Source organism: Podarcis liolepis (assembly GCF_965112155.1).
Source record: "Podarcis liolepis genome assembly, chromosome: 2".
NCBI lineage: Eukaryota > Metazoa > Chordata > Lepidosauria > Squamata > Lacertidae > Podarcis > Podarcis liolepis.
The window spans coordinates 35,738,123-35,762,912 of NC_139555.1; the positions used below are offsets into that span (position 1 = coordinate 35,738,123).

At 41.6% G+C, this 24,790-nt stretch overlaps 1 protein-coding gene across 19 annotated transcripts in view; it reads right to left on the bottom strand.

Annotated features, from left to right (window-relative positions):
* EXOC7 (exocyst complex component 7) overlaps positions 1-24,562 on the bottom strand; it is a 32,083-nt gene extending 7,521 nt beyond the window's left edge. Inside the window, exons 1-17 of one of the 19 annotated variants that reach the window (XM_083487520.1) lie at positions 24,327-24,560; positions 23,233-23,298; positions 22,696-22,880; positions 21,505-21,610; positions 20,590-20,812; positions 19,008-19,148; positions 17,930-18,097; positions 16,537-16,548; positions 11,054-11,146; positions 10,299-10,367; positions 8,561-8,706; positions 8,319-8,471; positions 7,145-7,243; positions 6,568-6,630; positions 5,723-5,789; positions 2,970-3,008; positions 160-225 (exon numbers count right to left, since the gene is read on the bottom strand). In XM_083487520.1, the coding sequence (XP_083343646.1) occupies positions 160-225; positions 2,970-3,008; positions 5,723-5,789; positions 6,568-6,630; positions 7,145-7,243; positions 8,319-8,471; positions 8,561-8,706; positions 10,299-10,367; positions 11,054-11,146; positions 16,537-16,548; positions 17,930-18,097; positions 19,008-19,148; positions 20,590-20,812; positions 21,505-21,610; positions 22,696-22,880; positions 23,233-23,298; positions 24,327-24,386 (1,756 nt within the window). In that variant the 5' untranslated portion in view covers positions 24,387-24,560. Of the gene's footprint in view, positions 1-159; positions 226-2,969; positions 3,009-5,722; positions 5,790-6,567; positions 6,631-7,144; positions 7,244-8,318; positions 8,472-8,560; positions 8,707-10,298; positions 10,368-11,053; positions 11,147-16,536; positions 16,549-17,929; positions 18,098-19,007; positions 19,149-20,589; positions 20,813-21,504; positions 21,611-22,695; positions 22,881-23,232; positions 23,299-24,326 lie in introns of all 19 variants that reach the window. The other 18 variants (XM_083487521.1, XM_083487531.1, XM_083487535.1 and 15 more) reach the window with 18 other exon arrangements.
* Between the last annotated feature and the right edge of the window lie 228 nt (positions 24,563-24,790).

Consider the following 24,790-nt stretch of genomic DNA (forward strand, 5'->3'; position numbering starts at 1 on the left):
TCCTTCCTGCACAACTGGTTGGCATCAGTCTCAGCCTCAGCTGAATGTAGGGATTGCAGGGACTCAGCACCACGTTTTAAATTAAATTGGGCCAATCATAGCCATAGTTTGGAGGCTGTGAGAAGGAAGAAGGTAGCAAAGTGGTGAAGAGTTACTTACAGATGTAGGTGCTGAGCAGCCGTCTACTGAATTCAGAACTGTAGCTACTGGCTGAAGAGCTGGTCTCTGAAAGGCAGCAAACATTAAATCAATTAGTATATTTCTTTATATATACTTTGTCTCCTACTCAAGCAACGTTCTACTTCTATAAATTCAGCTAAAACTTTAATCTTGGGTGTACTATGAGATAGAAACAGCAGCTTTGCTTCAACTCTAGACTAGATCAGTTTCACTCTAACCTAGTACCCTCCAGATGGTTTTGGACTACAAATCCCAAAACCCCTAGCCATGCTGACTGGGGATGCTAGTCCAAAACATCTGAAGGCACAAGGCTGGGAAGGCTGGTCTAAATTTACCCCTGCTCATTTTATGCAATGGAGAATAGAGCTACATTCAGTCCGAACCTTTGTCACCTTAGGCTTATACTACCTTATGAATTACTTTACCATAATCTTATTAAGTTCAGATATAGTGAAGGCCGTTACAGAGAAAAGATACTGGTTATAAACATTCCCGCCCCCCACCCCCGAAAATCTGTTTGTCTCAGATATTCTCTTTAGGATAAAAACAAAACATTGTTTTGGTAAACCACAAAAACTGTGCTAACATTTCATATTAATGCAAGCAATTGTTTGACTTCAGCAAGATTTGGGTGACACTTTATAGGTTAGAAGGAAATAGCCAAGCTTTCTGTTATATAAACAAGGCAGGTTATCAAAAGGTTTTGCTTGTATGAACCCAAACATGATTTTCATTGGAACCTTAGCAGTGTATATTCTGTGGGATTGTTGTGAATATGACCAACTTACTTTTGAGCAGTGCTGTACTTGTTTCTGAAACTGTGTTTAGTTTGATGAGAAGCTGTCAGCTGGCTCAACTTTATTTGAAGTGTATGTGAACTTTTCATACTGGCAGAGCCAATTGATACCGAAACCACATATGACTTCTTGGTGATGTTCCAAGGCCAACAGAAGAAGGGGACAAGAGTTTTGCCAATGGTGGGTCTAGGGCTGAGTCTGTTTCACTGCACTCGTGCAAGTCTTTGGCCTGCAAGCAACTCCCAGGCTTTGTACTTATTAGCTGGCTTATAGGCAGATGCTAGTGATGTGGCCTACAAGTGATGTGGCCTACAAGGGCTCATTCTATGTAGAACATGTTCTTCCAGCTGAAGTGGCTCACCTGATATTGCCTAACATCTTATGCTGCTATTTCTCAAGGGAGAAGTTGGCAACAGGTGAAGTGCCCCTTCACAGGCCCTGTTTGCTTATTGCTGCACAATGGCAGGTACACTGTGTGTTACCTGCTCCTGGGGGAGGGAAACAGGCACCTTTCCTCCAACAGGCTTACCTTGAGCATGCCTGGATTTTACCATCACTTCATGTTGATTCCCCCAGACAGTATGGCAGCAGTAGGACCAGGAGAGGAATGTAGTGGCTACAACCTCCTCTCCTCTCTGGGAAGCTGCATGTTCACACTAAGCCATGATTTGGGTTACTGCTAGGTGGAAACTGAGCCTGTGTGTTGTATGCAAATATATATACAGTGGTACCTCGGGTTACATACGCTTCAGGTTACAGACTCCGCTAACCCAGAAATAGTACCTTGGTTTAAGAACTTTGCTTCAGGATGAGAACAGAAATCGTGCTCCGGCGGCAGCAGGAGTCCCCATTAGCTAAAGTGGTGCTTCAGGTTAAGAATAGTTTCAGGTTAAGAACAGACTCCGGAACGAATTAAGTACTTAACCCGAGGTACCACTGTAACAAAGTCTTAATTGCCAGTTCAAAAATAGCTTGAAGGAGGTTATTGAAGAGAGAAATACAGGAAGGGCAATTAACCCTTTCCCCGGTCACCATTCTCCCATTGCTACTTTCCCCTGCCTAGCTGCTCCCTTTCCCCATCTCATGTTGTCCCAGCTGTGTGTTTGCAAGGGAAGGTACATAATGAGAAGCAAAACAATGGGGGGGTGTCATTCAGTTTGGAGTAAAATGGGCTTTCCAGCTTCAAATCCCAGTCTCCTGGAGTTGATTGTCTTAAGAAAAAACAGCTGTTGGGGCAGGAAAAAAGGTAAAGGTAAAGGACCCCTGGATGGTTAAGTCCAGTCAAAGGCAACTATGGGGTTGCAGCGCTCATCTCACTTTCAGGCTGAGGCAGCCAGCGTTTGTCCACAGACAGCTTTTCAGGTCATGTGGCCAGCACAACTAAACCACTTCTGGCACAACAGAACACTGTGACATAAGCCAGAGCGCACAGAAATGTTTTTTACCTTCCTTCCACAGTGGTACCTATTTATCTACTTGCACTGGCATGCTTTCGAACTGCTAGGTTGACAGGAGCTGGGACAGAGCAACAGCAGCTCACTCTGTCGCAGGAATTCGAACCGCCGACCTCCCGATTGGCAAGCCCAAGAGGCTCAATGGTTTAGACCACAGCACCACCCGCATCCCTACTAGCTGTTGGGGCATCAGTGTGTATGTGTGTTTTCATAGCTTGCCTATTAGAGTTATAGACACACTCCTTAGATCAAAAGTGAGTGGTCTGTTACCACCATCAAGAACCACAGAGAGCTATTTACCGCTTTACAGACATTGAGCCTCCTTGAAAATGAGCTGCTGCATCCACATACAAGTTATAAGCTTTTTGGGGGTGGGGTGGAGAACCACCTCTGCATTCTGACATTTTCTGATAAATGAAACAAGACATGTTTTTTATCGGGTACGATTAAAGACAAGCAGAAATATGTAACCAGGTGCAAAAAAGAGAGGTAGTATTATGTATGCATGTGGGTAGTACAAGTACCACCTGCTGCTTACCTCTGGGATCTAAAGGAATATTGTATGTGTCCCCAAGAACTATAAAATTTAAGGCAGAGTAGAGATAAAAAGGATAGGAAGAAAAAAAGAGAAAGGAAGAAATGCAAAGTGCAAAAAGACACGTTAGAGACAACCATACTTTCAAGAACCAAGCAGAAGATACCAACACAGAGCATTACATGGGTTCAGCAGGCAGGAGCCACTCCTTTTTAGAGCATGGATGTGACAGGAAACTGAGGAAACCTCTGTTTCTAGTAGGCGGCTTATTCCTTCTAAGGAGACCACTTATGGCCAAGGCTGCTTATATTCAGCGCACCATGCAGAAGGGCTTCTGACTTCCCAAAAAATCTCAGCTTCCATTGAAAACAGGGGTTTCCAGCCTTGGTGGGCATAGATTTTTCAAAAACTGCAATCACAATAATGTGTCAACAGCAGCTGTAGGCTCAAAAAGGAAGGAAGGAAGGCCTCTATTGGGTTTTAGTGGGCACAGATAGTGGCTTCTGCTTCCTTTCCCTACACAATTCCAAGGTTATCATGGCTCAGTGGGGATTTGAACCTACATCTCCCTGGTCTCATTTCAGTCTCACTGTTTCAGAAGGGCTTGCTCTCAAACAAGCACGCATAGGCTTGCAACCTAGATTCACTACAAGTCTTTACAAGTGAAGAATGTCACAACTTGCATACTAATAAAAGGTTAATTGAAAATTGCACTCAAGTCTGTGGGGAAAATGCTAATCATTTGCGGACGGGGTTGTTATCTATCACCTTATTTGGGTGCAATAAAAAAGCATGTCTTATTGTTACAGGAATGAGCTGCAGCAAGCCTCTGGGTTGTGTGCTCCTCCTCATGCCTGGCATAGCTAGGAAGAAGAGTTTAGAAGTTTACTTCCATTTCAAACTAACTGCAGACAAACAGTGATTAGCTTTAACTTTGATTAGCTGAAACAAGCCAACTTCAGATCATAATTTATGAAGCTGGTTTGTTTTAACTAATCATTGTTAAGATAATCTACAGCTTAGGGTTTGAATACAATACTAGACTGTGATTAATTGAAATTGGCACAGAAAGCTCCCAGTCTTCTAGTTGTGTCTGCGCCAGAGGAGGAAAGCCGTAAGTGCATGAACCAAAGGCTCATGCAAGTAATAATAAGCCACTGTTTATAATTATGCCTGAACCTGCCATTATAGTACAGCTCTTGTTCCCTAACTCCTTTTCTTTGATGAGAGAAGCTGAATAACTGTAATTAGACCCATAAGGGTGTTTTGTGTGCATAATGGTTTCCCTGCAAATCATTTATCTGCCCGTTTCCCTTACCTGACAGGACTCAAAACACAAGATAAATATGCATTCTGAATCCTGAAGAGGTGGCCCAAAGAAGCAACTACTTGAGATCACAGGCACCCACTCATGAAACTGTTTAAACTTCCTTGAAAAATGAAGGTCACTGTGGCTCTTTTACATAGATTTGTGCAGTCAAGGTTAGCCTTTGACTGGGTCTCGAATTAGCAACAAAATCCCCAGCTCTTTATCTACTACATTTTGCTTTATGACAATGACAATATAAGCAATCAGACCCTGCAAAAGAAATCTTGCAATTAAGCCCCAAACCTAATAATTGGCCAGGTTAGCAAAGACACATTCTGCTAACCATTAGGACTTTTAAAAAACCCTTTACATGTTCAAAGCTGTTTAGTGCTTGGGCAGCTGCTATAATCTCAGTCACTGTTATGTTTTCCTGATCAAAAGACACAAAAAGGAATTGCAGCTATCTCTACTGGTAATAAACTGCCACTCCTTTGGCCTATGAAAGAGTTGGCTCCACAACTGTCTTTGCCCATTACCAATTTAAGCAGGCAAAGGAGCACGCGGAAGGGATTTTGGTGAGTCAGCCACAGAAATGGATCCTGTTTTGAGTATTATACAGGCACCTGTTAAAGGACAGATGATGGACAGCACATGCAAGGTGCAGTTTGCTTAGTTAAACCTCCTTAGCATGGACCTAACTGGACAAACTTGTGTCCCCTTTAAACGTTATAATCTTTAAAATGGCCTCACCTCTTTTTCAAACAAAAACAACCATAGAGGAGATTTAATTGGCTTAAGTGATACACCACTGCATAACCTATATATGCCTAGGAACATAAACATTGCATAATGCTGAGGCAAAAACATATCTTGCTAAATTATTGTCAACTACAGTTTTATATACCCTGGGTTTCAGATATGACATCTTAAGTACGCATATTAAAAACCAGGGTCTTAGCTTCTAATTCTGCCAAAAGCAACAACTCTCTGAATTTCAAAAGTTTACACTGTCTTCCACCAACAGAAACTGACCCAGAAACCTATGACTATTCCATATTATTATGACTTAGCCACAAAACCAGTTAACAACTTGTTCATGTGGCAATAACAATACTCCAACATGATTCTCACTGAAAGCTACCTATCTTAGGAGATGAAAGGCTATCTCAAAATTCACCCTTGTCTGCAGGCTTCAAGGATTATAGAACTAGCAGAAGACTAACAAACTAATGTGAAAAACCAGAGGCATCTCTCTTAGAATCCCTTATAACTTCTTAGATGGCTGCGGGTTGTTTTTGTTTTTTTGCTGTGCCAGATAAAGCTAGACGGGCGATGAGGTGAGGCGTAAACTGTACCCTTGTTAAGGAGGTTTTACTGCAAGGCAAGCAAAGGAAATTATTAGTGCAAGGAAGTTGTTTCTTGTATCCAGGGAGCTGTGTGTGAGTACCTTGGGATGCTAGCATGGCACCTGCAGTTTCTTGAAAATCCAGCAACTGCTGCAGAAAGAGAATGGCCTGTAAAAAGAAGGAATACGTGTGTGTTTTTTAAAAAATATCAATTTGTTATTCTCCACTTTGTGAAGAAAAAGAAACAGGGAGGCATTCTTATGAAAACCTATAATTATCCTGGAAGAATGCATAATCTATGGTAGTTAATTTCAAAGATCATGGAGGTTGCAAGCAAAGGGAGAGGGAGGTCATTGCTTGAAGATGAGACCTGGTGGTAATAGGTGAGAGTTGTGGCTGACACTGGCCACTCATAGGATGCATCAGCCAGCCCAGAGATCTCAAGGACATTTTATTTTTGAAGCTGGAATCTGGAGTCTGAAGCACAGCAAGCAGAAGGCACTCCTCTGATGAGCTGGCAAGGGCAGAGTGTAAGGCATCTACTATTTATACCAGGTCACCCGATTGCGAGGCTCCAAATTGCCTGCCAGACTGTAATGCACACCCTTTCTGTGCCTGAAAAGTGCTCCAAGGTTTGAGCACACATTATCTCAGGAAGATCATGACAAAGGAGTCAGTGGGCAGGGGCTCTGAGGCTTCGCAGGTGTCAGGGGAAGGTCTGAAGGATGCCACTGCAGCTATGGGCATCACACGGATGAGCTCAGCCTAGTATCAATCAATTTCCTTTAACCCCAGACACTGTCAGTTATGGAAGCCCAGGGTTCAAACATGCCATTTCTCCTGGTTCAACAAGAATATTACCCTTATCCAACAAAGAAAAACAGAAAACAAGGATGAAGTCACGGAGCTGGTTTTACCAAGGAACATTCTGAATTGCTTCACATACATTGCTGGTGAGTTCATGAACTGTCCCATCTTTTGGCATGTTGTACTCCTTGTCTGGATTGTTCTAGGGAGGAAAAAATGCAATGAATATTTGATAAGATGGATAAAAATGTGCACTCCATAGAACTACCCCATTCTTGTTATTATGCAGTTATATTTCCTGAACCACCTAACTACTTCTACAGCCCTACGGGTCAAGGGCACCATCTACTGGTCACTGTAAAAAAGATGCGTGGACAAAAATAGATTTTAAGCAGACGCCATTGTCATTATATTTGATCCCTCCATAACCACTTCTCTCTCCCTCTCTCTGCTAAAAGATCTGTGAACATTTACAAAACTTTATGTGGACTCCCCTCATTTGATTGTCAATGCTGCCTGTTAAAGAGACTACATCAAAATCAAGTTAGTTATAAATGCACATTTTAAATTCCAGGAAGGGAAGTCGCTCCCCCCCCTCCCATTATAATTTCCAAGATTTTACAGTACACCTAAACATAATTAATGGAACATTTGCATGGATCTCCTGCACTACTGTGGATTACTAAATAGATAAACAGCAGAAAGGCAGCCATTACCTTGATGTTGTCTGCGAAATCTTCCAGAGCCTTGGCTCCTGTGGTTTCCATTGAGGTTATGAGGCTGGGCAGTTTGTTCTTAGTGCTGGCTGCAGTGCCCTGAAAAATCCAGCACAGCACATGAGACAACTGTGGGGGGGGGCAGCTACTATCATCTACTGAACACAGAGTGTATCACTCACAATTTTGTTGGTGCTAAGAAAACAATCACAAGCTTTGTTAGCAGCAGGTAAAACTCAAGCTTCCCTGCGGAACACACTGCCAGGCCTTGTGTGCGTTCATCGGAACATAAGAATCTGCTTTCTACCAAGTCAGTTGGCCAATCTAGTTCAGGATAGTCTGCACTGATTGGCATCCACTCTCCAGGGTTTCAGGCAGGAGTCTTTCCCTACCATACCTGGAGAGGCTAGGGATTGAACCTGCAAAGGAGATGCTCTATTGCAGAGTTATGGCTCTTCCGGCTCTTGAAAGAGGGAACAAGCCTGCTAGTCTGAAATGTACATTTGTGCTTAAGCCCAGCTACTTCTCTTTCAATTGGTTTCTAGAAATTTTATATATTTATTTATAACCATTCTTCATCTAGCCAGACCCCAGAAGGGTTTACAACACACATTCCCATAAAACATGAAAAATACATTGAAATTTCTAAAAGCATTGTTAAAAGCAATACATGCAGCCGAAAACCGAATTAACTCCACAAAAGTCTAATATCTGTCTATGTGGCCCACGCTTCTATCTCTCAAATGCATGAATGAATAAAACTCCTTAAGCTGGCATCAGAACGTCACCAATGAGGGGGACAGTTGAGTTTCACAGTCAGGAGGAGCTACAGCAGATAGGGCCCTGTTTTGTGCCGTTACTGAATGTACCTCATTCATAGGTGGAACCACAAGCAGGGCCTCTGCCCTCTGATCACACAGCATGGGCTACCATAAATTGGGAGGTGTGTTCCTTTAAATATTTGGGTCCTGGGCTGCATACAGGCAGCTAGTGCAATTCCCAAAGGAGAAGAGACATCTGTGTTGTGAATTGGCCTTCACCCTACCACAGTTCTCAACTGTTACAAAATCCTGTCTGGAGTCCTGATCCTGCTATGAATAACTGGATCCTGCATCCCGATTGTACATGACCTTGCTTTGGAATACTGTAGTGAGTTTTACTGATAGGCAGTTACCTGCAAAACCTGATCAAATTCTGGCTTTGTCTGCTTCAAGTGCCTTAGGATGGGGAAGATAGTCAGCACAGCTGAGTAATCATGACGTATGATGGCCTTTCGGGCTGCAGAGACAATGTTGTCCCCCTCTATCATCAGGTTGTCTAAAGACTCCTACAGCAAAACAAATCCTGGGTGAATTGGAGAAATGGGCTTTTTCCACAAGAGCGAAAGGAAGGAACCACGTTAAGTTTCAAGGAGACCTGGATGAGGGAGTCAAATGTCTTCTTCTGATGGTGTTCTGGGATGATTTCTGTCAGTAGCTGATACTCGCTTTGGGCCAGTTTGATGAAGGCGCTAACACAGTGGATGTAAGCATCAATCTCCATGTCCAACATGTCATCTCTCCCTGTAGGGATTGCACAAGCGTAGAAGATGTCAGTTTCCTGTGGCAACCTGATAATATTAGCATATATTTTCATTTATAGTGGAGCAGTTTGTGTCTAGCACCACTGACTTCAAACTATACAAATAACCCAAATTTTGTTACATGCCAGCCCACAGGGTGCATCTGGGGTGGGAGGTGAATATTTCATGTTCTTCTTGACAGGATACAATGTTTTAAGCAGCTAAGCGCAAGCATTTAAGGGGAGCCCAAATGTGAATGATTCAACACATTCACTCACACCTTAAAAGCACCTTAAATTTGTACAACAGTCTCTAGTGTTAATTGACATGTGCCTTTGGGAAACAGAATTTCTCCTAAAGAATTCCATCCTACAAAGGATCTATCCTATTTGCGACAGCATCGTTGATACAAAAGGAAGGGCTTGCCTTGCCTTGATTTAGTAGCACATTCCATTCCTAAAACATTTATGCCCAACAAAGTACAGGAACATAAAAAAAAAAATACTTTAGCTGATAAAACTAGGGTAATGCCTTTTAAAAACCCTAATGCCACAAGACATCAGTATACCTCCAAGATGCTAGAATAATCTGTCTTTCAGCTGAGAGTGAGACAAAAATGCTTTTAAATGAATAAATAATGTCAATAAGTTCTTGATGCCAAAAATAGCAGAGTAAGGCCCTCGGTGGGCCAGGAACATATTCCACGTCTCTCTTCTTGGAACAGTGCCTCTCCCCATGATGCTACTGGCTTTTCCTATTGGCTTCTTTCCCCCATTATTTCTACAAGATCTACCCCCAGAAGCCAATTCTTCTGTCCTGAATAATGGGATAGGTATCCAATATATTACAAAACCCTTGTGCCATGATGTCTGCTATGATGTGGGGAGAAGCTGACACATCTATTTTGCCATTATACACACCTATCACCAGAGCATGTGAAGGTATTCTACATTTCTGAGGAAAGCTGCAACTCAGGTTTAAAAAGAAATGCTCGCAAATACTATTAAAATAGGGGTTTTGAAGACATTAGCCGATGTTATTTTATTCCATTTCTTCTTATATCTTGTTACTGGCACTCTGACATCATATAATCTGCTCAGTTTTATGTCCACTGAGGAGATCCACCCACCCACCCACCATTCAGTTGAAGATGGATGTTTGGAGAACTTGCACAGCAGAGATAATTATGCATAAAAATACCAGGGACGAGTTCTAATGAACTGAAATCTTGAATAAATGGGAAAGAACAGCCCAGACAGTCATCTCTCATATGAGTGGCTTAGCACTATAAGATTAAACTGTATTAGGGGGTTGTGGAGAAGAGTGCTAAAGGAAAGAGGTCCCAGCTAGTATAGGAGCTTTGTGCTGCGGCCACTCTTTTGGACGGATCCATCCATGTCAACCCTTCTTGTGCCCATGTTGTCTTTCAGACTGGCAGAGATCAGCACAATCCGGTGCGGCTTGAAAAAGTCAGATACTCCGATTTGGGGTGGGAGAGGAAATTCACCTGGAACTGTCCTAAGAGAATACCTCAAGAAACACTAAAAATAAAAGTATTAAATTAGCCAGCTTAAATTTTAATATGGTACTTACCAGCAGCTGGCCCATGCTTGTCACTCAGGGTGTCGGAAAGGTGTTTAACTCGTAAATCATGCTCATGACCTAGCGAGATGTCAGCGGGCATTAACAGAAGGAGTGGTTTATCCAGGCCATCACAGTGCTTGTCTCTTCAGGTTTTATTTGCTTGTCTCAGACATTTACAAGTGTTTTCCTGGCAACCCGGTCTACGACCCCCTTTTCCAATACCATAGCAGTAGTAGCAGTTTCAAACATGATCAAGAATATGGCATACTGCATGGTTCATAGTTAAAAGCAAGCGCCACCGTTATTCTGCCTTTGTTTCTAAATATAGTCCCTAAAATTCATTTAGAGACAGCAAGGCATTATACTTTGAAGTAACGATTCCAATTTGATCAAGGTTGAAAGGGCTGCTACCTTTCCAGATGAAGTGAACAAGGATAGATCATGGAGAGAAAAGGTCACACCAAGCTACAACAGAACTTCTGTTAGCCAGTCAAACTGCATCACAGATTGGACCTCTCAAAATTTATGTGGCCTGCAACTCTTTAGAGCATTGCAAAGAGTTATCTGCTGCCCTATCCTTTTGTATTGGTCTCTTTGCTCTTTGTGCAGTTTTTGTGTCGCAAAGAAGCCAGGATATTTATTGAGCAACCTCACTGTATAGGGCAGTGGGGCTAAAGACTAACAGAAGCCTTGAAGGCGGAAGAAAGGCCAATACCCAAGTTAGACGCCCCCCTTCAAGAGTGAAAAGTGAGAGAAGCGATTACCTTCCATAGGAATGAGGTTAGAGGCCCCCTTTTTCCCATCTAGACATTGCTGAGAATACTGTTTCAGAAGATTCTGAGCCTTACGGATCGTGCCTGTCACCAGAGCCACAAGAGAGGAGAGACAAAGAGACCTTGGAAATGAATGAGAGAGAAACAAAACACAAAGCAACCCTCCACCAGTGCCTTGCCAACCAAACCTAGCATGGCAGTGCTGGCCAACAGTGAGAATGCTCTGCATATACACATACACAGACTCAGGAATGCCCAGTTATGTGCCCTTTAATACTGCCACCAATCCCCTTAGGGAGACTGAAGAACTCTACGTGGCGCTTGCCTTGAAAAAGGTCCAGAAGCTGCAGTTAGTGGAGAATGCAACTGCTAGGTTGGCAAGTTGGGCAGCCTGATGGGACCGTGTGCCACCAGACCCAATTCAAGGTACTAGTACTAGTGGATAAAGCCCTAAATGGCTTCACTTATTACAGATGCTGCATGAGCACCACAAGAGGAGGACCATTTCTTTGCAGTGTGAGTTCCACGCAGAGCCCTGTGCACTCTCATAGTCAGAGGTCTTGCTTGAGTTTCCCAACCAGCTAAGGTTAAGCAAGGGTCAGGGCCTAAACTATGGAAGATAGCCTTGTCCCTTCTTTAATTTTAAATCACCATCCCATCTATATGTGGCTTTTCAGGGAAGCTTTTGTGGGAAAGCTGAGGACTCTGTTGCTCTGTTGAGGGTTAATCCTCAATTTCTGTTGTTTCTGTTAATTCATAGTCTTGGATGACTTCTTTTGCTTTAATTGTTTTATCCTTTCTATCTGTTTTGTTTTTATTAATTTTTGTGATGGCTTTATTGTTTTTATTACCTTGTCAGCTGCTCTGACATTAAGAATATTAAAACTAATAACGGATTGCTGCTGCTCTTAAATATTATTTAATAATAATAATGTGAGCAGCAACTGCTTGCATCAGTTGGATTGCATCAGGTTAGAGCACCTCCCATGAGGTCTGTGAGCACAAGCATGGTCTGCCATTTCCCCACAAGGCTACCATTTACAAACAAGAAAGACCATGCCACACAAAAATATTGTGGTTTTGTTTTGTCTTTTGTTTTGTTTTTTGTTTGCATCAACCACATTGCACTTAATGCCTGAAGTAAAACCAAATCAATTCACACAGTTTCCAATACTGCATGTGGGAGCAGAAGATTTCGGATATTTTTCTGCTATTATGAAATGAGGGAAGAACATCGAGGATAACTGGTAGGGAGATGCACAGAGAGGCACATAACTCTGTGCTAGAGACCACCATATCCTGAAAATTCTTTCCCAATCCCCTACCAGTCTAGCAGAAGCAGCACAAATGTAAGTCACAAATGACAGCCAAACACCCCAAGGCTTCACAGCAGGTACCACATTCCACAGGGAATGCCTGCCCCCAATGGCCACATAAGGCATACCCACGGCCTTGTGCGCAGGAACAGCTGGCCACAAAAGTAGTTACAGACTGTGTGTTATTCTGAGCATTCTCACCATGGACAGACAAAAAGTAAAGGTAAAGTAAAGAGAAAGCTAAGTCTTTACAGAACAGGGTAAGCATCCATGAGAGCTGTAGAAAATAGAAGGCAGAAGCTAACAGCACAGCTCAGACCTGCTCCAGCCCCCTTGCCTAGCTGCAAAATGAAAGGACAAAAAGTAAAAGCTGTGCCCCTCCCCAGCCCCTAGGACTCTACTTCTGAATAAATGCAAATGAAATACATCACAAAAATTGAACGTTTTTGTAAAACAAAAAAATGAAGAAAGCATTAAACTGTAGCTGAAGCAGGATGCTGCAACTAAGAAACACTGAAAAAAGCACAAGAGAAAGCATTAAAATGTCAGTCCACAAACAAACCTCAGTTTTACATGAGAATGTATTAGTGAACATGCAACAAAACATACCAACAGAATCAAGAGCGCAGATAGGCATAACCCCCGCCCTCCCTGGTACATATACACCCAGAGTGCAAGCAATGCTTTTGACATCAGACAAACAACACTCTAGACACAGACGCAGGGGAAAAAAATCTGGAAAGGTATAAAGTGCTTTATAACCTTTCCAATGATGGTAAAAATGGATAAACTATGTCATACATCACTGAGAAGACCTTTCACTTTTGCTTACAACGCACACACAAACAAGCCAACCCCAGCACCCATAATCTCATGGAGATGCGATATTATATGCCCTATTGCTGATTAAAAATACTGCAAATACTGTGTACCCCACTTAGAGCAGATATCATGGTACAATTGCACTTTATGTGCTGTAACGAAATAATGGTGAAAGAAGTGCCCTTGCCACTGCTGCAAGCCTTTACATTTCTATTTATGCTAAGCACACCTTGTATCAATGGAATGCACTTTTCTGAAACAAGAGAATATGTGACTTAACAATTTGCCTAAAACTTTGTGGGCATACACATGCAGTATACATCAAAGAAGGCAAGTTTAGCTTTGAATGTGTGGAATTGTATTCAGGGAAAGAACTAAGGCAGCAGAAATCTCTCCTCAAAAGTTGTCATTGTGACAATATTATAGTTGCATTATTTATCAAATACCATCATATGGTAGGATAACGACAGCAGGGCCGAAGGTACAGTAAGCTGTTCTCCACCTGCCAGATATTTAAAACTCTAGTTAACAGCAAGAACATTAATACTGCAGAATCTGCGTTGAGGTTTATTGACTAAACCTATAGAGTATATTTTAAAACATTTTAGAAAACCACAAATGGCTTGCAATCATCACAGACACTCTATATTAGCGAACTTGCAACAATGCTGTAAACACTGAACTTCACTTACAAGGGACAGTTCCAATTAAGATAATGCTTTTGCAATAAATCATGAGACCAATCATTGCATTAAGAAAGCCAGATCAAGTTAACTTCCAAGTGCTCGCAAAGAACAACAAATTTTAAATTTTGCTCTAATTCTGTATTATTAAAGTGGAGCAGTACAATATCATAAACGGGTGTGCACATGCCTAATCTTTACATGCCTTCTGACTGAAAGCAATCCTAGCAGTCAGCAAGTATTGCTAAATGAGGCACAGGCCACCTGGGGCTCCTGTGGGAGGAAAAGTGGGGTGTAAATTTAATAAATATTGAACTTTTAAAATCCCTTTTCCCTGCAAAAGTATGAAGCCATTCTTAAGCTTTTTGAACTGTGCAATTGACCCATGCTTCCTGAATTCCTAGAATTAGGTTACCCATGCTACATTTTTTGAGCCTTACCACTGATTATGCAAAGCATCACTAGGCTCTGAAGAGCTGGCACATAATTGAAATTAGCACTCTTATTTTTGTTGGGAATGTAAATATGACTCTAGCTACTATGTATTCAGCAAGCATCAGTATGAGCTATTCCCTATGCAAAACTACAAAGTTAAGTCTTCCATACTCTCTACAGATAAGGGACCTTGGCTCACTGTCTTCCTCTGATTTGCATAAGAACAATTAGCCATATTTACCTCCAGACACACCAAGTGCTTCTGGGTATTAAATCAGTGCTACTGAAGAACAGAGTACTTAGCATCCTAATTAGGCCTTGATGGATTCTATTGGAAACCAACTGCTTTTGTTCTAGGTTTATTTCTCCCGATTAGGCACTTTTGAACCAAGTGGGACAGCATGGCGGGTACTAATGAAGGCATCACATTCAAGGTACAGGCAGTGATCAAGCAGAGAGAGGAGAAACAGGCTGTTACTTCTAAGCTTACACAGCTGTCCTCAAAGCATGATCTCCTTGCAAGCATTCGGGAAGTCAGTAACCAAGTGGTTCTTGTATGGGGGGAGGATGGACTTGGAGACATCTAGATTACTTGTAGCCAAGTGGTGAGGGAACTTTAGGTCCTTTTCCCATGAAGAGACATCTTTTCAACATAAATAATTCTGTTAGTGCAATGGCTTCAAAGACTTTTATTAAAAGTCACTCCACAGCAGAAACCCACCCCTCACTTTGCTTAGGACCAAACTATCAGCTTTGTCATGAAGCAAAAATATGTCTAAACATCATGATGGCATCTCTTCTAAGTCGATAAATTAGTGATCCATTTAAGAAGTCCCAAGGAATCACTGAGCATGCCACCTTGTAATTTCTTTGCATTACAAACTAGCCTTGAATACTGTAAGATTTTGTAGAGATATTGGGGCGGGGGGCGGGGAGCAACAGCATAAAAGGGTTGACATCCATATATTGAGAAGACAAGCTCTCCTCAAGTTCAGTTACACTTTGGTGGGGCTCTATCATTTACTTTCGTAGCACATATTCTCCCAGCTCATGATACCTGCTCCATGAGACTTTTCTCTTTTTTCAGGAGGGAGGGGCAAGGTTTTAACTCATTCAATGTATGGGATTAAAATAGGCATGTAGTACAGAGATACCCTTCCATTAGAGCCATGGAACACTAACTAGAAGCTAAACATTGGCTGGGGGTGGTGGAGTGAACATGATTTTTTCAAGCAGCAGCACAGAAAATGGAACAGTTGCTTCTTTGCCCATCATTCAAGACAGATAAGAGACAAAATAAGGGATGATTACATTCCGACAAAAGAAACCAAGAGCGACAATTTTGACAGAGACATTAGAATGTCACGTGAAGAGCTGCCCTTGAAAGCTGAATAGTTTTGGGGAATAAAACTGAGTGATTCAGTATCTGTCAAATAATTATATGGCACAATTATCTGTCATTATCTTTTAAGATTTGCTTCTCTGCAGGTCTGTTTCAAACACACACAGTTAGTTGGGATTGATCATTTTCCAGGTTTCTAGTTGATCACCAACTGAGAAAGCTAGCAGACCGAGCACATCCAGAATGTCAGAAATACGTGTTTCATTCAGTTTGGCATTATAGGTGCTGTAGGCAAATGGTTAGCACACATGATAAAATTATTTAAGGATGTTAATTAGTCTCGTGTGGTCCACTGAATTGTCCCTACAATTCACACAACTGTACCAATCCACTGGTTTGAAAATATCAAAGGCAGTCAGACAAGAATGACTTCACTGCATCTACTGCCTTACATACCAGATAAAGTGGTATGTCTCAGACAAAACAGGAGTTTTAGTCTCAGGGTTGGAAAAACAAAAACATCATTGGCAGTAAGTAATATATTGCTCTCAGTAAATTAACATTTGCTTACATCTTACCGAGAGGTAAAATGTCTGATAGTCTAGTCAATGTATATGTACACATGGACAGTGGACCTGGCTTTAATTTAAAAATCTGACCCCAAACCTCCTCAGCTTCTCTCTTAGCACAGTCAGCTTTCAGGAAGAACTCCAGGGCATTGTAACTATGCCCCTCCATAGGCAAATATCCCCTTGAAAAAACCCAAGCACAGACTTTGCTAGCACTAGTAATAGGTCTGCAATGGCATCTTAGCACATAGATGTTTAGTTAAGGTCTGTCAAGCTGCAAAAGAGACACACAGAACACACACTTTACCTGGGATGAGGACTGTCATTCACATAAGGATTATAAAAACAAAAACAAAGACATAGAACAATTATAACATGCTATTGTAATGCCTCATAACTCAGTCTCTGACTGTTCTACAAATCTCCTACTTGTCTATTATTTCTATAGATTGGGAGAACATTTATAATTCTTAGTTTCATCCAGTAAAATTATTATCTTTTTCCCCAGACACACTACGCAATGCTTTGAACTGATCTGGATAAACAGAAGATGAAGCTGGTATAAATACCTACTTCCTTAAACATTGTTTTCTCTTTCAGATAGTTATCATTTTTAATCAATAAAACAGCTACACTCTACACTTGTATGTAAAGCATGGGTGTAGTCAGGATTTTTGTTAGGGGGGGCAGGACTTTGTGGGGGGGGGCAGAACGAACGTGACTGGTCAGTTAATTAAGTATTTCTATTGTTTTATTTGATCTAGGTGGGCAGCTGCCCCCCTTGCCACCCCACCTTGGCTATGCCCATGATGTAAAGACCAACAGCCTAGAGCAGTCAAATAGCAAGAAAATCTTAACAAAGAGCCAGCACTCAGGAGATTTCAAATAACTCTTGGTGTGAGAATCTTTTAAATACTTACAGCAACTGCTATAATCAAGGAACCCTTAAAAATTAAGCCCTTTGCTCCACACAGTACTTGCTGTGGGTGAAAGTTCAGCAAAGGGATTTTTATTTTGCAATTTTATTGAGGTTCCACATCACCAACAGTGGGCAGTGGGGAGTTCCATGAAGGAAATCACTCTAGCATCTACACTTGAGAAATATGTGCATGAATATTTGGCAAAAAAGCAATTTTCTTCAGCTAGCACAGCCTGTGACAATGGAGGAATTATAACAGACTCTAGCTTTTTCATACTAATGACAATAGCAGAGCCCATCTGCCCCCAATGTCACCTGGGCACTCTTGCTGAGACTGATGGTTCAAGGAACACAGTACAAAAACCTTCTGTCTAGATTCACAGATCTTCCGTCTAGATTCATAGAGTGTGTTAAAATGCTTGCTGTATCTGCAAGCATGTCTACTGGGGCCAGTGAAATATGATGGGCATCTCAAAGTCTTGGAAGTGGCCCAGGGAATGTTGGGTCCTCCATACATCACTTTCCTTATAAACATTTCATTAAAAAAAGAAAGAAAAGAACACAATGCAGCTTTTATTTAAGGGGCTCTTCACAGCAATCTGGAAATTTATGTAGGCATCCAACCAAAATGGAAACATCTAGAAAATACCTAATGAAAAACCAAACATCACAAGACAAAGAGAACTCCATCAGATGAACAGACTGATTAAAAAGCAAGACTATTAAGCCTGGAGCTTCCAGAACAAATCCAAGGAACTGGCATGTAACACTTCGGACTAACCTGGTCTTTTGATGGGCTTTTTAGTTGGTGTGTCCTTCCTCTTGTTCTGAATGGCAGGGGAATATGGGACCCCCGAGGAAGAGCTATTTTTCCGGAAATGCTCCTTCAGTCCTTTGATGGAACGATCCAACTGGCTGGAACGGATCTGATAGTAAACATTCATGAAGTCTAGGAAGAAATATACATGCACTTAGTAGTGTACATCAGCAGTTAGTTTTTTTGTTCCAAACCACATTTGATATTATCAAAGCTATCATGATTTGGAGGGAATCAAAAATGATTTCCTTTAAAATTTGATAGCATTTCTTGCTTAATGGAAAAACGAACGCCAATCTTCAAACAATATAATCCATAAATTTGAATTATAAATTTTATATTCCGTGTTCAGATAAAACTTGCTTATTTAGTATTAATTGAAATAAACTTCAGTACACCAGTACATCAAAATGCGTGTCTGGTGCATCTTAAGGTTTATTCATATGAATGTGTGGCTAAGCCAGTAGATACTAAGTTAGTAAAAAAATCCTGCTGAAAAAAGAAAAACAAAGCAAACTTGTTTGAAAATTGCATTAGTTGTTGATAGAAATATTTTAACACCAATATGTTAAAAAACAACAACATATTACTACTATAGTAAAATCAGACCACTTCTACTAGTTAAAAGGTAAAGATAAAGGGACCCCTGACCGTTAGGTCCAGTCGCAGGCAACTCTGGGGTTGTGGTGCTCATCTCGCGTTACTGGTTGAGGGAGCTGGCGTACAGCTTCCGGGTCATGTGGCCAGCATGACTAAGCTGCTTCTGGCAAACCAGAGCAGCACATGGAAACGCCATTTACCTTCCCGCTTTGACGCGCTTTCAAACTGCTAGGTGGGCAGGAGCAGGGACCGAGCAACTGGAGCTCATCCCGTCGCAGGGATTCGAACCGCCAACCTTCTGATTGGCAAGCCCTAGGCTCAGTGGTTTAGACCATAGTTACTTTGTAAAAAAGCTATAGAATTCTTTTCAGTGCACATGAAAGTAGTTTTGTATTCTACATCACTCCCAGATGCTTTCTAAAACTAAGCTTCCTACACTTACTACGGTTGTGTTCTAATTCTCGCCCTACAGTGCTCTCCCTAGAGGCTATGCTGGTGTAAGACCCCGTTCTGTGCTCCCTCTTTAGGCTTCCTCTCTGGGCTCCTGCAGACAGATGCTCCTCCTCAAACAGCCAGTTAAATCCTGCACCACAAGAAAAACCATGTCATACAACTGATGCCCACAGGGCTTAGTTCAGGCTACAAGAGAGCTTCATAGATTAGGGTTGTAGTAACTAATAGTCAGAGTATACATCCTATACACATAGTACTATAATAATACATTACTGTAATAATCACAAAGAGCAATTAGAGTTTCACAGTAGGAATTTCAGAATAGTAGCTGACAGTTAATTTTTATAGAAGCAGGAACACCTTAGAAGTAAACTGACCTTTCTGAATTTGCGTAGGCAATAGACTACTACCCTTTCTCATTCTTTCATTCTCAATATAGTGATGATGATGATAATAATAATAATGTTAATAATGTTAATAATAATATATCAAACAGGGTCATTATAAGGATTACAACAAGATTGTGTAGAATAGATGAAGCATAATGAACTCCAGAACACTTTTTGATGCTTAGCATTGTTTTTAAAAGCTGGCACACAAAATGTTCCACCTGGAGTTTTATGCAGGGCAAAGGATATGTTTTCATTTTCTATTCCATATTAGCCTGCATCTACTGGCAATATCATCACAAAAATAACCATCCTCTGCTCAGAAGGCAGACAAAAAACAGACACCCAGGGGATTTTGAAGGTTGTGGACTAGTGAAGTGGGGAAAAAAAATCAATGAGCCTATTCCAGGCTCAGTGCACAAGTGCACACAGTAGAATTATAACTACAGATGAAAAACAACAGATGAGACCCAGGGCAGGGGTGTCCAGCTGTGCATCTTTGCCTACTACACACAAACTGGTTTTTTAAAAATGCACCTTTGCTGCATAAGCCATAATTGATCTTAGTATTAGGTTGACAAGTTTTATAATACATGCAAATTCAGTCACTTTAAAATAAGGGCTTTGAAGATTTATGCCACACAGTGGTATTGATTTGCATGTCCTGGTAAGCCAAGGTTCATGGTTTACTTCCACTTTGGTCATGAGCAGGAGCCATGATCCTTGGGATTTGCATTATGCCTGAACTGGGGCTCAAACAAACCACACCATACATTTGAAGAATATTTATACCACTCTGACAGTCATGGTTTCCCCCACAGAATCCTGGGAGTTGCATGGAATATGCAAAGCTAACAGGATGAGTTGGGGAAACAAATATCAGAATATGTTCATGTATCATAAATGAGGTGACCACAACTAATTCAAATATTATAGACGAATGTAACCTCAACCACTGCTGATGTCTTAAAATGCACGGAATGCAGTAAGGCTGTCCAAACTATTCAGATCAATTGCATACAATAAACTCAAGAAGAGAAGAAAATTAATTCAGCATAAAAACAGCAAGACCAACCTTTAACCCACACTGAAAGCTTAGCAAAATAAGGAGGTCTTAGATGACTGCCTGAAGCTTAAAAGAAAGAAAGAAAAAGAAAGACAACTAATCACTTCACGACTTACCTTGGTTCCTCCCATACTCCACCAGCCAACCAGAAATACGGACAATGTCCTGCAGAACACTCTCAGGGAGGTGTTCTAATGTCACATCTTCCTGCAATTCCATTTCATCATCCAAAGTGATGAGATCCAGGATAAGGATTGGTGGAACTGGTTTAGAGTGTCGTGCCATAAGGCTACGAAATTCAGACTCCAGAGACTCCTTCCCCTTCTCGAACAACAATTTCTGGTTGGAATAACATATATGAAAAAGATTAGCTGTAAGAACTATTGGTTTTAAGGGGGTAAAACAGCACTGTTCGGCTTCCGCACAGTGCATTTGCATCCAAATATGTCTGTTTTCCTTTCAGAAGACACACCTGCAGGACTACCAGATAGCTCTTTCACCTCCTAAGCTGGAGATTTGGCATAAGAACTTTTTCAAAAAAAAGTTTGCTGGATCAGGCCAATGGCCCATCTTAGCCCAGTATCCTGTTTTCACAATGGCCACAAAGCCTGAATTCCCCACTTCTGATTCCCAGCAGTACGATACAGTATTTCCCCCCACTTTAAAATCATCTGCTCAAAATCCATTTTTAATATTTGGCATAAATCGCTCTGTAAAGGAGAAGGGAAATATTACATGTAAGTGAGCACCATTTTCTATTTTATAAATTTCTGTATCAAAACATTTTTGTGCATGTTTCTTTTTTAAACACAGACAGTTTGGGGCTTCTGCAGAGTCTGCTTCTCTGAGGAAATCTCAAAAACAAAATGTAGGTGTGCTCATATGTCATTCTGGATAACTATCTTCAGAGAGATTATGATGTGTTGATATTTGCTTCCAAATGGAGCAAAACCTAAACGGAGAAAGCAAGGAGAGCTCTGAAGAGAGATGAATCTGTAGTCAGTAGTCCCGTGTGCAACTGCTTTACATACCACTCTATTAAGCTCTGGGCTGTCAGGATTGTTGTCTTGGAAATACTCCACAGCCTTCTGAATTTTAGCCATGCAGGTCAAATACTCCTCCAATCTTCCTGTAGGGCTGCAATTAAAAATACATCTGGTTCAACAACAAAGCAAAATGAAGAGGCAACTGCTTACCATAAAATCCCTATGAAGCTGGCTTACCATTTTCTCCCAGAGAATAATAATAATAATAATAATATCCTGTAATTTTTCTTCCCAACAAGAAAGTCTGCCATCACTGATGGAATTAAAGTATGTAAGTTACAAGGATAGCTGGCATACATTACAGCCCAAATAAACAACCTTTTGACCTATGATTTGTCATTAGGTGCCAGGTCACCAGCTTCAGTTGAAGAGTTTTCTTTGAGACATTGGCCTAGACAAGTGGTAGGGATATTTTTAGGCAAAGGGTAAATAACTGCATCTATCTGAAGTCCTCGGTGGGGGGGAAACCAGGCTGTCACTTCACTATGCTCCAACAAAATGATCTTATTTATATAGTTTAACCCTCTTTATGCTCTGCTCTATGTGCTTTAAACCAACACTAAATAATATAAAACAATTCATCTGATGTTTAATGCTCTACAGTGGAACGGACACCCTTGGAAGGTGGTGGACTCTCCCTCACTGGAGGTTTTTAAGCAGAGGTTGGATGGTTATCTGCCACGGATGCTTTAGCTGAGATTCCTGCAATGCAAGGGTTTGGGATAGATGCCCCTTAGGGTCCCTTCCAACTCTATGGTTCTGTGATGAAATCTACAATAATAGATGCATGCATAAAACAGCAGAGTGCTTTAAAAATGATCACAATTTATATTGGACCAGAAAGGTGATATTTAACAGTTGTGCCTTGAATTTTCATCCCCTGAAACCTGAAAGGGGTGTGCTCTGATGTACCTCCTCAGAGATATTATTCTAAAACCAATGGGACAACTGGGGAAAGCCTGCTCATAACTACTGTCAGGTTTATTTTCTTAATAAAAGGGGATGCCATGTTTCTTATAACTTAAAATGCCTATCTCCAGTTGCCTTCTGTAATTCAACCACCATTCTTAAAATTAATTAGATTATTCAAGGTGGTAAAAGAAAGGTGAAGAGACTGACACTGAAAAAAAAGAACAGACCTCACAAAGATATTGAGGGTCCTGAAACACAACTCACCCTTCCCTTATAATTTTCTCTGTGTCTTTTGCTACATGGTAATAACTTATAACGTGATCCAAACAGAACAATGTCTTCTCAACGTTCTCCTGCAGGCGCTGAAGATTCTCAGTCTGCTTATGTACAGGGATTATTGAATTCTCCAGCTTCATCAGACGGCTTTCAAAAGATGAGAGAATGGAAACCTAAAAAACAAAACCAGAGATATTTCATGTACACAGTGGGGTCCATTTCCTTCAACAATAACCACCTGCATTGCTGTATTTTAGTTTGCAGTTCCATCAAGTGAAACACAACATAAACTGAGATTTACACTGCAATCTTATGCACACTTACCGGGGAGTTAAGTTCCATTTAACTCAATGCAGCTTATTTCTCAGTTAACATGTATTAGGACTGCACTGTAAGGCACACTTACTAGGGAATAAGATCCACTGAATTCAGTGGGACTTACTTCCCAGTACATACACACATAGGATTGCACTATAATATATTTATGCTCCACTTTAAAATAAAATGCATGTTATGCAAACTTACCATGTTTTTTGTGAGCTGGTCACTTTTTTCTAAACTATCTCTAATGAAAGACAATGTTTCTTCTTCCTGTCGTTGCAAGAGAGGAGGAAAGACACAACCAATTATTCTGGCTCTTGAACTACTTTTCTAGATGCTTAGCAGACTTGGAAAATGGTACCAGGGTGTTTCTTTTATATGTTTTAATGTAAATGAAATTTTTAAAGATTTGGGTATGAATTTAAACAAAATTTTAAAAAGCAGCTTTAACCAATATACCTTTTCATGATATTTTAAAGTATTTCCAATTTGGCACAACGCTCTCTGAACCACAGAGTTTAGAGAAACACTCTCTTGTAAAAGGTGCTGGGGAAGACTGTACTCCTGGATCTTGGGACTACCTCTAAACATTTTGGAGCACGTTCATGCAACACGAAAACATTGGCTTGTCAACCTTCGTAGCCTTAATACCGTTTACTGATTTTTACATCTTGGACTTTAAATGTCTGCAATAATTTGGTGCTGCTGCAAACTCGGTTGCACTCGTTTTCTTCTGGTTTTGTGCTGCATCAGTTCCTTAGTGTTGCAATTCTGTCTTGAGTTTTTTTTATTTATTGGAAGCCACCCAGTTATTGGGACAACGTGTAAAGGACACAAAGAAACAAAACAGCCAGGCTTATTTGTGCCGTTAAGCACAGAAAACAATTAACAGGGGAAGATTTTCCCTTCATTTAGAGAACCAAGAAAATAGTTGTATTTCAGGGTGTCACACAGGCAGTTTACAGGGGAAGTACAGTAAACAAGTGGCAATCTTACCATGTAGTGAGCTTTCCCTCCCAACTCCCTACCCCCCACTTGGTTTTAGGGAATCACTCACAACCCAGTCCTGTATTTACTTGGAAGGAAGCCCCCCTGAGCTCACTGGAACTGAGTCCCAGGTTAAGGGCAGGGGTTTGGGCTTGTGGTCTCTGAGGAAGGCAGTGAACCACGCAGGGGGAACCGAAGACTGGAGGGGGGGGATTTAAAGGGGGGGCAGAGCAGGGCCCGACGCCTCAGCCCAACGAGGGCGAGGCTGAGAGGACGATGCTGGGGGGGATGCACAGTGAGGTGCCGCCCACCTGCTTCAGCTTCTCTTCTATTTCCCTTCTCCGGGCGGACGCCTCCTCCGTCGGAATCATCCTGACACCAAGGCGCTTCTCCCCCTTCAGCAACTCCGCAGGCAAAGGCCGCTTCAATAGCTATAGCTCCCTGTCAACACTACCCGCTTGCACTTCCGCCTCATTCCCCGCCCTCTCCCGGCATGGGGCGGCCGCCATCTTAAGAGTGGCGGGCGAAGGTGCCACCTGACAGGAACCGAACGGAGCCCCGCCCCGCGAGCGCGTGCGGGTGGGGTGGGGGGAACGCGCGGAACTTTTGAGAGATGAAAGGAGTTCTGAGAGCTTGGTGCGGTAGTGCGCAAGCGCGCGCGCGCGGAAGGGGCCTGGGGTTGGAACGCTGAGAACCTATGACTCTCTCAGGCTTCCTCCATGTTAAAAGAGGCAGCTAATGCCGCCCAGAGACGGCAGCCAGTGGCAATCTGTTT